This window comes from Prosopis cineraria, unplaced genomic scaffold (assembly GCF_029017545.1).
Source record: "Prosopis cineraria cultivar Desert tree isolate PC_DT_omini unplaced genomic scaffold, ASM2901754v1 PC9, whole genome shotgun sequence".
Lineage (NCBI taxonomy): Eukaryota > Viridiplantae > Streptophyta > Magnoliopsida > Fabales > Fabaceae > Prosopis > Prosopis cineraria.
The window spans coordinates 16,019,763-16,031,069 of record NW_026555340.1 but is presented as its reverse complement, the minus strand read 5'-3'; the positions used below and the strand labels follow the sequence as shown (position 1 = coordinate 16,031,069).

General features: G+C 31.1%; 1 protein-coding gene across 8 annotated transcripts; it reads left to right on the top strand.

The window, feature by feature from the left end:
• Positions 1-3,260: 3,260 nt before the first annotated feature.
• LOC129319474 (protein TRIGALACTOSYLDIACYLGLYCEROL 1, chloroplastic-like) lies at positions 3,261-9,157 on the top strand. 8 transcript variants are annotated; one of them, XM_054964549.1, is made up of 6 exons: positions 3,261-3,658; positions 3,754-4,029; positions 6,692-6,754; positions 6,982-7,082; positions 7,177-8,204; positions 8,948-9,157. In XM_054964549.1, the coding sequence occupies exons 4-5, from the start codon at positions 7,036-7,038 to the stop codon at positions 8,192-8,194; spliced, it is 1,065 nt and encodes a 354-aa protein (XP_054820524.1). In that variant the 5' UTR covers positions 3,261-3,658; positions 3,754-4,029; positions 6,692-6,754; positions 6,982-7,035; the 3' UTR covers positions 8,195-8,204; positions 8,948-9,157. The 8 variants fall into 8 exon arrangements, with proteins under 8 accessions (XP_054820524.1, XP_054820525.1, XP_054820527.1 ...); XM_054964550.1 differs by lacking the exon at positions 8,948-9,157 and adding an exon at positions 5,780-5,826 and having other exon boundaries at positions 7,177-8,418; XM_054964552.1 differs by lacking the exon at positions 8,948-9,157 and adding an exon at positions 5,780-5,826 and having other exon boundaries at positions 6,692-6,776; positions 7,177-8,418.
• Positions 9,158-11,307: the final 2,150 nt, after the last annotated feature.

Sequence of the window (11,307 nt, the reverse complement as noted above, 5' to 3'; positions counted from 1 at the left end):
ACTTTTGTTCTATGTATCTAATCTATATGGGATTGTGGTCAAGGCTCATGGCTCTTTTGGAAAACTTCCAATTGCTCTGTTTTAAAGGGTTAAGTTGATTTTATGCATGGATGTATTATTTTCTCTTTGCTTGGTTCTATTTGGTTACTTTTGCATGTTTAGAATAATTTATTTTCTACCATTACTATTTACTTTCTAATAGTATTTTCTCCTCATATTTTACCCAAAAACATATTTTTATAACTTTAAGTACCATGCATATTTGACATCCAACCAAAGTGACTGTTCTAACCTAAGTTAAGATTCACCATATTTTTTGCAAAACTTTTTGAATTACAATTGAGATGCTTGGCAGGATGTGGGATGGGGCAATGTCTTCATTGAAATTTGGAAAATCAATGTTTTTAGTGGAAAGCACAAGCCTACATAGAACTAGTTTAGGCGTTGAATTCTTGAGATTTTGAGTGTGGTCATACAATTAAATGTTACCAATGATTATAACAAGTGAGCAATTGATTATCCATTCTTAACAAGAGATGGTAGGGTTAATGCAACCAATCTATCTCAATGATCTAAAGATGGTAGGGTTAATACAACTAACCTGTCTCAATAAAATTTGCATTCCAAGGTCAATTTTTTCCACCAATGATCTTTCACTACAAAGAAAGAAATCATTTTGAAACTTCCATCTCTAGTTTCATATTTATTTCTTCTAATGAAATCCATTGTACAAAAGAAATAAGTTAGAGTGAAATTCAATAATCCATTTAGTTATATATCTATGACTCTGTACAATAACAACTTGTAACAATTGACTATAAGGGACAAGAAGAATACATACATGTTCACTTTCCTATTTTTAACTATATTATGAGTTAGCAAGATGAGTATTCACTTATGTGGTTTTATATAATTTATTTTAGACAATCAAACATATCCATAATGATTAAAGAGGCTAAACTTTTTTGATAAAAAATTAATCACATTAAAAAAATATATTTTCCACATCTGCATCAATATATCTTTACTACTATAATTCAAATGTTTGAGTACATCTTTCAAAAAAAAAAAATTTTGTTACACCTCATTTCAGTGTGATAATGAGTTTTGTATGTCAAACAGCTTACCTATTTGCATGTGGCTAAAAGACTCCTAATAGACTCAAATCCAGCTCTATATGAATTGTGAACATCTCATATAGGTTAGTTTAAAGTTGGAGGTCAAAGTGCTAATTTTAGGAGTAGAATGGTTTCTGACTTTATGTTGCTTGAGTTGAAGATTTTCTTTGTTGGTGATTTTAAAGGTATTAAGTTTCATATTTTTATTATTCATTTTTTTTTATAAGTTTTTGGAGATACTTATAAGTTTCATAAAAAGAGATATTCTTACCATTTCTTTCTTCATTGACTATAATATGTTGAGCTTCATTTTTATTGTTGTCTAGCTTGACATTCTCACACATAGGGAGAGCATTTAAGTCCAAGTAAATGATGCTGCTATTTCTACTATCTTTTTCATTGGCTGGGGCATTTAAATTAAAAGAGAGAGAAATCACTTTTCCATAGTGGAGACTGAACATTTTGTGCTTTTCTTTTTTTCTTTTTAATTTTATGGTTTGACTCCCTCTTAAAGGGAGCTAACTTATGCAAAATTCACCTGCTAGTGTTTTTAACTCTCACCAAAAAATTTAGCAATTTTTTTGGTTAAAATATATGTAAAGTAAGGGAGAGAGAAATATTAAAAAGTGATATTATATTGATTGTACTTTTTGTCCTTTTTATTGAGAGTTACTTTTAAAATTTTAATTATAATTATTTTTTGTATTTATATTGTATTAATATTGATAAAATTGATAGAAATAATTTATAAAGGAGTAATTTTTATAGGCCACCCATAATAAAGTCTTACAACATTGAGTAGCCTGTATCTTCCAAATCTTCTCTCAACATCCATCTCTCTGTGACTCATTCTGATTAATCTTCTCGTAGGCAGATTTAACGCTGAAAACTCCATCACATTTAAATTAAAACCCCATTTTGGACATTTTCCCAGGTTGTTTTAATCCCACTCCAGAAATTAGAGCCTGCACGGTCATAATTAATTTTAGGAATGACGTCATCCCCACAATGATATTTAGATCGAACAACCTTTGCCCAAGATTCATCTCGTCGTTTCACAAGACCCCACCCAACTTTCATTAGCAGAGCATGATTTTGATTTTGTGCATGTCTAAGCCCCAGACCTCCTCTCCTTTGCTTTACAGATTTCATCCCAAGTCACCAAATGTATTTTCTTCCGTTCACTAGCACTAGCCCAAATAAAATTACGATTCTGGGAGCATTGTATATGTTCACGGGAAGTAGAGAAGTCTGCATGATGCGTTCAAGTATGGCAGAGGTAACTGAGAACCAGCCAAGGACAAGCTACTCGGGTTCCATTTATTCAATCTAGACTTCACCTTGTTAAGCGTATTTAGAAATGTTTCCTTGGTCACTTATTTACTCTATTTGTAGATTTGGATTCAATCACTGTATTTAATACATGTATTGAATGTTTGTATCATCTGAACCATTAAAATTCAGATCAATAGTCATGAATTGATACTTCACTTAATATTAATAAATGAGTAAATTTATTTTAATTGTTGATCTGAATTTTAATGATTCAGATGATACAAACATTCAATACCTGTATTAAGTACAGTTATTGAATTCAAATCCTTCTCTCTGTCTTCATGTATAACTTCTAGAACCATTTTTTGTTCATAAATATAAAAGATTGTTAGCATTTTTTATACCCTTATTAAATTGAAAAAAAATAAATACTCTCGTTAATTTACTTTAAAAAAAGAGATTCATTTTTTATTTATAATAATTAGGGACAAAATTAGAATATTGTTATGCTTTCAATTAAATAACTAACTTTTATTGATTTATTGTGTGATTCGCTTAAAAATATCTTACTCCCTCTATTAAAAAATGTAAAGCATTTTTAATCAAATCTTACCCCAATAAAGTAGTTACTTACTTTTAAATTAACCTTATTTTTTCATATTTACTCTTATTAAATATTTTATAATAAATATAAAGTTATTATTAATAGCAGCAGTCTTGAAAAAAAAAATTATATCTTAAAATATTTAAAATATCTTATATTTTTAAACATTTATTTTTTATAAAATGTTTTATATTTTCGGACAAAGAGGTCCATACAGGGACGGAAGGAGCATGTAGTACAGGCACGCCTAGGAGGTACTTACCCAAGTCTGCGGTTTGAACGAATGCCAAGGAAGTGTTAAGCTCGCTGCGCCTGTTATGATTAATATTACTAGAGGAAAATACCCTTGTCTTAGAAGAGTTGATCTTCATACCTGATGCCTCGCAGAAGATCTTCGGGCCATTATTTATGATCCCTACTTGCTCCGATGAAGCTTCTTCAAAGAGTATAATATCATCTGTAAAGAATAAATGAGAGATAGGCGGTCCAGTCTTATGCAACCTGATAGGCTTCCAATTTATCGTGTCTTTCTTTCTTCTACTTCTCCTTTTGTTTTCTCTAAATATGGCTTTCAAGTTTTCATTCTCAGATAAATAACTATCCCTCTCTCCAAAATGAAGACTCAAATTTTCATCCATGAAGCCATCAATTGCTTATCTAGGTAGGTCCGCCAGTGCCCGCACAATAGAATTGGAGAAAGTTCGAGGCTGCTAAGTGTGTGATTTTTCTTTTGTTGTTTTTCAATGGACGGTGCAGATTCATTGTTAATTGACGGCTGTGATGTTTTTTAAATAATCACGCGGTGCGCATCTTCGTGCTGCTTACATCCTGAGGTGCAAGCTGCAAAAAAGCCCTTCGCTGTTTTCAATCGTCTTTGTCAGGCGAGAAGAAACCAAAGCATCTCTTTATTCTTCTTTTCACTGTTTTCCTTTTGTGCTTCCACACTCTTCCTTTCATCAATTCATGGTCGATACTGTGGAGGTCGAAGATAACTTGTAAACTCTTATTAATCTCCGTGATATGCCTTTTCAGGTAATGCAGTCTATTCCAAGACGAATCCCTCACTGTTTTATGCAATTCACTGAAGTGTTGCTTTTGAGTTTGCAATTTGGTTGGTTCTTGTTGGAGCAAATTGGTAAAGTTCTTTTGTTATTTATATATATATATATATATATTAATTTTCACTTGTAGGACGGGTTTAATGGAAGGGTGCAGTTTAGGGACTTGCGAATTAGAATTATTAGAAATACCCATGATTTAATTTCCCTTCTGGCCTTTGTCTTTTGCTCTTTTCTTATTTTCGTTGATGTTTTTGTTTGATTAAACTAGCTAATTAATATGTTTGTTTGCAATTTGCAGTTAGATTATTGTTCAGTTCTGGAAAAGTTTATTCGGGGTTCCCAAACTCTACGTTTTATGGGTTTGGGGCGGTTTCATAGGCTTCTACTTTTTCTTTCTTTCTTTCTTCTTCGCCTGTTAATTATACTACGTTTCAGATGTTGTTGGAGTTACCAGTCATAATTTTTTTATCATTTGATGAAGATTTGGAATTTTGACAGTAATTCATCCGTAATGGATAAATTAAGGAAACTGAAAAGGTTTCTAGGTTTATGGTTTTGTACTTTTTTTGACAGAGTGAATTTCTTCATTTATTTTCATTTTTTATTCATCTAACTAATATGGTACCTCAACTATTGCTTTAAATTTGAATGTCCTAATTGCTCCCAGATAATCTTCTGAACATAATATAGTAGTATTTAGATGTACAGATGATTTGCATGCAAGGATTGGGGGGGTGGGTTTAGTAGTTTGTGAGGTTGCTAGTTAGGTTAGTAGCTGTTAAAGCTTCTATACTGCCCATTGGGGCTCTATAAATGGGCTTTAATACTTATGTAAGCATTATGAAGTGAATGATAGGGTGAATTCTTTAAAAGTCTGTACCATAAAAATTCTGATTTGTCACGTTTCCATACAAATTTTTTCTTCTGTATTTTATTGAATTTTTTCCATGTTATTTATATAATACTTGAGAGCTGTGATTGAAAGGTCATAAAAGGCAAGAGATGCGTAGATTTGAAGTTATGGAGCTAATAACTGGATGATAACCTCATATAAGAGGCTTCTTTGCTATACTTAGTTTTCAGTATTGACCTGACAGAACAGGCAGGTCAATGAAGATAACCTTTTAGAGTGATGTAGTGATCTTCTCTTTAAAATGGTAACAGTTGTAGAAACTGCAGTGTTCAATGTGTTGGCCCATAAGATGATTATACCTGAGATGCTGAAATTTGAGACTTGATGATTTTCATTACATGTTTCCATATTTCTTGGAATATTGGGAAATAGTGAGCTCTTTAATTCATTCAATGGGATATAGTATATAGGATTCAGACAAATTTGATCATTGAAATAATTTTTTTTTTTTTAGTTTTACATGATTTTATGTTTTTTTTTTAAATGTTTGATTAGAGTAATTGCTGGTCCAGTTAGTTTTGAAGGACTTACAATGATACCATCATGATCATAATTTCATGAGCATCATTAATTGAAGTCATTGACTTTCAAAATTGATTATCATTTTTCCTACCTTCAATATCTAGGCTAGTCTACTGCTCGTTCTGTATAAACTTAAAGGCTGAGAGAAAAGATGGTTAGAAAATAATACTATTGAGGAATTACTGGTGCAATATGGACATTTATTCGATAGAAGTAGTAAAATTCTTATCTATGATGCATTTTTTGTTCTTTTGTTCTTTTTTGTTTTTTTCTTTGGTTTTGGCAGCATCTCTGACGAGTTGCTACTGTGGGATCTTGAATCCAATGGTTCAGGTTCAAGTCATCAATTTCTTGTATTTCATGCCATGGCTATAATGGAGTCATTAAACAACAGGTCGCAAGTATCATTGAAATTGTCTCTGAATTCAATCAAACAAACAATATAAAGGAACTTTAAGAAATAATTTCACTGAATAAATCTGTTTCGCAAATGGTTGTGCCCTGGGTCTGTTACTGGTCAAAGCTTTTGTTTGACATGTTTTATTCATTTCTATAGAATCATTACTGATAATCTGTTTATAGTTTTCAAACTAATTGTCATTTTTTATTGCATTTTAGTGGTTTGAATATATAGGGCAGATTATTTTTTATTAGAGGTTACATGTATCGTGTATTTGTTTGGACACTCAAAAGGACTTTTGGTGATGGATTTTTTAAAGGGATGGGGCTGGAGAAACCAGGCTGATAAAATTTTTTTTTGAAGATGGTTAATAATAGCAACAACTGCTGGATTTCAGAACCACAGCATTGCCCATTATTGGATGTAAAATAAGAGAATCCATTTGCTTTGTTTGGCTTCTCCTTCAGTTCAGCTTTTCCCTCTCGGTTTTTTTTTTTTAATCTATTCTATCAATGTATATTGCTATTGGTAGACATTATGTTTTCCTTTATGTTTTTCTGTGTATTTTCTTTCTTATATTTCTGTGTTAGTAGTGTTGTCGCCCTCCTTTTTCTACTTCTTTTTTCCCTTTTTAATCAAAAGAATGGAACAGAAAGCTTGTCAAAATAAATTCTTCATGAAAATTTTTATGAAAAAAATCTATTAAATGATTCCATTTCCCATGAAAGACTGACATCGCCTTAGTTTATATCCATGTAAAGACAACATCAAAACCTGTCTCATGATTTATCTTTTCAGGTGGGATGTAGGATGCAGAGCATTCTAATGTGTCAAGACACTCACGATTCATAACTTTCCTAGGTCAGATTGTATTCTGCAAACAGTATGTCCATGCATGCACATTTTGCCTGCTTTGATTGGATAAAAATAGTTTATGAAAAATAATTGGAACCAGCCTTAATTGCTATTTCTCTTATTACACGTCCCTTTTTCTGATTTTACCTGTTTATTAATGTCACTAAAGTGTGCTCTACAGATTATAGACCTTTGATCTTGTCAGTGGGTTTTTATTCATTTCTTCAATGTAGGACATTGGACTATCCTCCAAATTCAATTAGATTCTGTAAATCAAGAATCCAACCATGCAAACAGCATCATATAGCCATCCTTTATTCTATATCACTTGCAGGTGTTCAGTCTCATTCCGTAGTTCTTTGTCATTTCCAATGATGTTTGTTTTGTTCAATTTATAGTAATTGGCTTACATATGAAACATATTGCAGAAACTTCTCAAATGTGAAGACTAGTTCATTAAGCTTTCATGCATCAAATCACTCTCAACTTTTTCCCGAATTTGCATTCAATAGGAGAACACAGAATCATACATTTCCCACTCCCTTGAAACAGACCAGGCTGTTGGTTCTTCCAAACACAAGCGATGGCTACCCATCTGCTTCTGCAACAGATGATGAAATAAACTCAAACCATGCTCCTAATGGAAGATCAGACACAATTCTCAGCAATTGGTCTCCTCCAAGGTACTTGTGGAGGGGATTATCAGTTCCTATCATTGCAGGACAGGTAATCATGAAGATTTTGAAGGGAAAGATTCATTGGGTGAATACTCTTCAACAATTGGAGAGAGTTGGTCCGAAATCAGTTGGGGTCTGTCTCTTAACTTCTGCATTTGTTGGCATGGCATTTGCAGTGCAATTTGTCAGAGAATTCACTAGGTTAGGATTAAACAGATCAGTTGGTGGTGTTTTAGCTCTGGCTTTCTCAAGGGAGCTAAGTCCAGTAATTACATCAATCGTGGTTGCTGGTCGAATCGGAAGTGCTTTTGCAGCAGAATTAGGCACTATGCAGGTTTCTGAACAAACTGACACATTGAGAGTTCTTGGTTCTGACCCTGTTGATTACCTGATAACTCCAAGAGTGGTTGCCACATGTATTGCCCTACCTCTTTTGACTCTACTATGTTTTACACTAGGATTGGCCTCTAGTTGCGTCCTTGCTGAAGGTGTTTATGGTGTGAGCATTAACATTATCATGGATTCTGCTCGGAAAGCTCTCAGATCATGGGATATCATTAGTGCAATGATCAAGTCGCAAGTTTTTGGTGCCATCATATCGATAGTGAGTTGTGCATGGGGAGTCACCACTCTAGGTGGTGCTAAAGGTGTTGGAGAATCAACAACATCAGCTGTGGTTCTCTCTCTTGTGGGCATATTTATTGCTGATTTTGCTCTTTCTTGTTTCTTCTTCCAAGGAGTAGGAGATCAGCTAAAGAATTGCATATAAGTTGCTATTGGTATGCCTGCAACTTTGCACTTATTATCATTATTATTATTATTATTTTTTTGTCTGATGCAACTTTGCTTATTTATACAAAGTGAATCTTCTGTTCAATTCGCCTGCTATATCATGCATTGATTCTTGTCTTTTATCAAAACCTTCCTTAGAAAGATATATTGTGGTTTCATGAATCATGTTCTATTCTGGAAGCAATTAAGATAATTTCTATTTCCCCACGGCACTATTTATTTATGAGTTGAGCTCCATGTTATGTTTTGGGTTTCTAATTGTTGATTACATTAGCTTGAATATTCACTGAAGAAAATCTTGGAAATGGGGATGTGCTCTGTGAGTATAATTTTTTCCTTAGTAAAAGTATTTATGTACATTAAAATCCAAAACCTTGAAGTCTCCTGGAAGTCGAAATTGTATATGTAGCTTTAAGACGCCAAGAAATTATAGAAGAGGTGCTACTCGGCATATCTGTGTTCTATTTGCGTGATACTTGTAAGATATAAGAACTATGATTCCATGCTTTCTTTTGAGGGAAAGCACTGGATGATCCTGTTAAACTCAACTTTTGTTGTTCTTCCATTTATTTTTATATGTATATAATCGAAGGTAAAAAGCTAATTAATAAATGAATTTTATACATAAAAAATAAAACGTTTTTATTAGGATAACATCAATCCTGCATTTATAAAAAATTTTTGAGATTAGTTAATGATAGATTATAATGATATTATGTAATCTCTGCAGCGGATCTTGCTTAGTAAGGTAAACTTGGTTGTTATTGAGATTTACAAGAAAGAAAGAAAAACTTTGCTTTTTCTTATGGGAGAGAACAAAATCAATAACCACGATGTACGGAGAAGATCAGAGTAGTGTCACAGATTCGATCTCGGGACTTGACTGGTGAGAGTAACACTCTCCGGCCCGCAAATTCCAAGGTCAATGACAATGTGCGGACTGCTCCTGATGTTGTGGATATGCTTAAAGCTCAACATTTAGGGTGGCCCCAAAAAATTGAGAGCGGGCCCCTTTGGTTACTCGTATAAAATATGCTTACGTGATATGAGGTCCGTTTGTTTTAGCCTATTTTATAAAAAAAATAACTTATTTTTCAGACAAAAATTTATTTTGTAAATTTTTATTATGTTTGTTTAAAATTTTAAAAACAACTGAGATAAAAAAAAGCATATTTTTTGGGTTATTTTTAAAAGTTACGTAAAGTAACTTATGAAAATAATCTATAAAAAATGATAATAAAATATTTTTAAATTATATAAATAACAATCTAATTATTTGAAATGCTATAATTTCATTGAATTTTTTAAAAAATTTTGTGTTAACAAATTTTAAAATAAAAAGATCATTTTACCTTTATTAATAAATTGTGACCTTTTATTCAATTTTTACCTTTTTTGAATAAAAATTGTTATTCCTTAAACAAAAATTGTAATTGAGATTTGTTATTTTGAGAACTTGATTTTCAACAATAGAAATTACACTTTATAAGTTGTAATTTTTTATTCAAATCTTGTGATTCATAAAATAAAAATTATTATTCCTGAAGTAAAAATTATGATTGAGATTTGTTATTTTTAGTAAAAGTAAAATGATATTTTCATTTTAAAATTTATCAATAAAGAAGTCTTTAAAAATTTTATAAAAATTATAACATTTTGAAGAATTATATTGTTATTTATATAACTGGCAATTACTTCCCATGCGTTGCACAGGAGCATTTCCTTATATCTAATACTTTTAAGATATTATTTTAAATTACTTAGAGTTAAAATAATTTTTTGGACTTATTTCTTGTAATTTAAGCATTTCCTTACATGTAATTCTTTTAAACAATAATATGAGAACATTGCATTTGATTGACTTTTGCGTTTGATACAAGTGAAATATGAAAATAATAGTACTATCAATAAATTAGATGAGCATTCAGAATATACAAAATAAAATCATTATGAATTATTTGAATAACTCATGTGGGCTAACAATAGTTTATTGCGTTAAATGCTAACTATCAATGAAACGCCTTTAGAATTACACATTCATGATTGCCATTTGGGCTTGATAATAAAAGGGGAAGCTAAGATTTAAAAATAAAAAAATCAAGATTAAAAAACATATATTCATAAATTTTTAGGAGGTCAAAAGTATAATATTTATATAATATAAAAAAATTTAAAAAAATTAGAGGGGCTGCGGGCCTTGCTAGTCTCCCTCCCTCTACCACTGTTGATAATGTTAATTAATCATTCATTTACTTCCTTGCATGTGGCATGGGAGCCTTTACATTATGATTTTAACAATAAAACATTATATTACTTTCATATTTGAAAATATTTAAGTGCAACTTAAGTTTCATGAATCTATACATGAAGATGGTTGTTTAGCATCTTTTACTCAGGAAAAATATATTTAAATAGTCATTAAACATCATGATTTATATCATGATCAATTAAAAATACATAATGAATAACAATAACTATAACCATAAAAGAGGTAATATTCTCAAAATGAATTAACATATGCTATTATTGCATATGAATTATCTCTATACTTGATACAAATGATATGAGAAAATAATTTTGCTGTCATAAATTAGATGAATATTTGAGATGTAATAATATTATACTTTTGTACCACTAAATTTTGAAATCATGTTTGCTCATCATCCTCCCATGGAAAAAAACAGAGAGGGATTTGCTACATGTACATCTTCCAGGACATTATTTTTGGTAAGCTAATAAGAATAGAACTACCCTAAATAAATTATACGGTTCACATTACATAAAAAAATTTCATTTGTCTTCCTTCAAAAAGTTCAATGTAAAAAAAAAAGTAAAATTTACCCGCTCATTTTCACTTGTCCTTGTCACCTAACGTGGACTTGAATAGTGTAAGGTACTTGATATTTCAACTCAATGTATGATACTATTTTTTTGCTCACCTGCCGTTTATTATTCTATTTCTTTTATTTATATGATATAATTTTATTCCTTCACTCATTCAACTCAGTAATCATCAAAAATTTTTCTTTTTATCTTTATTTTTTTTATTTTTTAAATTCAACTTAAAAATCATCAAAAGTTTCTCTTTTT

Coding starts and splice junctions, on each gene's coding strand:
- LOC129319474 (XM_054964549.1), top strand. CDS start 7,036: ATGCAAACAGCATCATATAGCCATCCTTTATTCTATATCACTTGCAG. Junction 7,083..7,176: donor TTATTCTATATCACTTGCAG/GTGTTCAGTCTC, acceptor AACATATTGCAG/AAACTTCTCAAATGTGAAGA.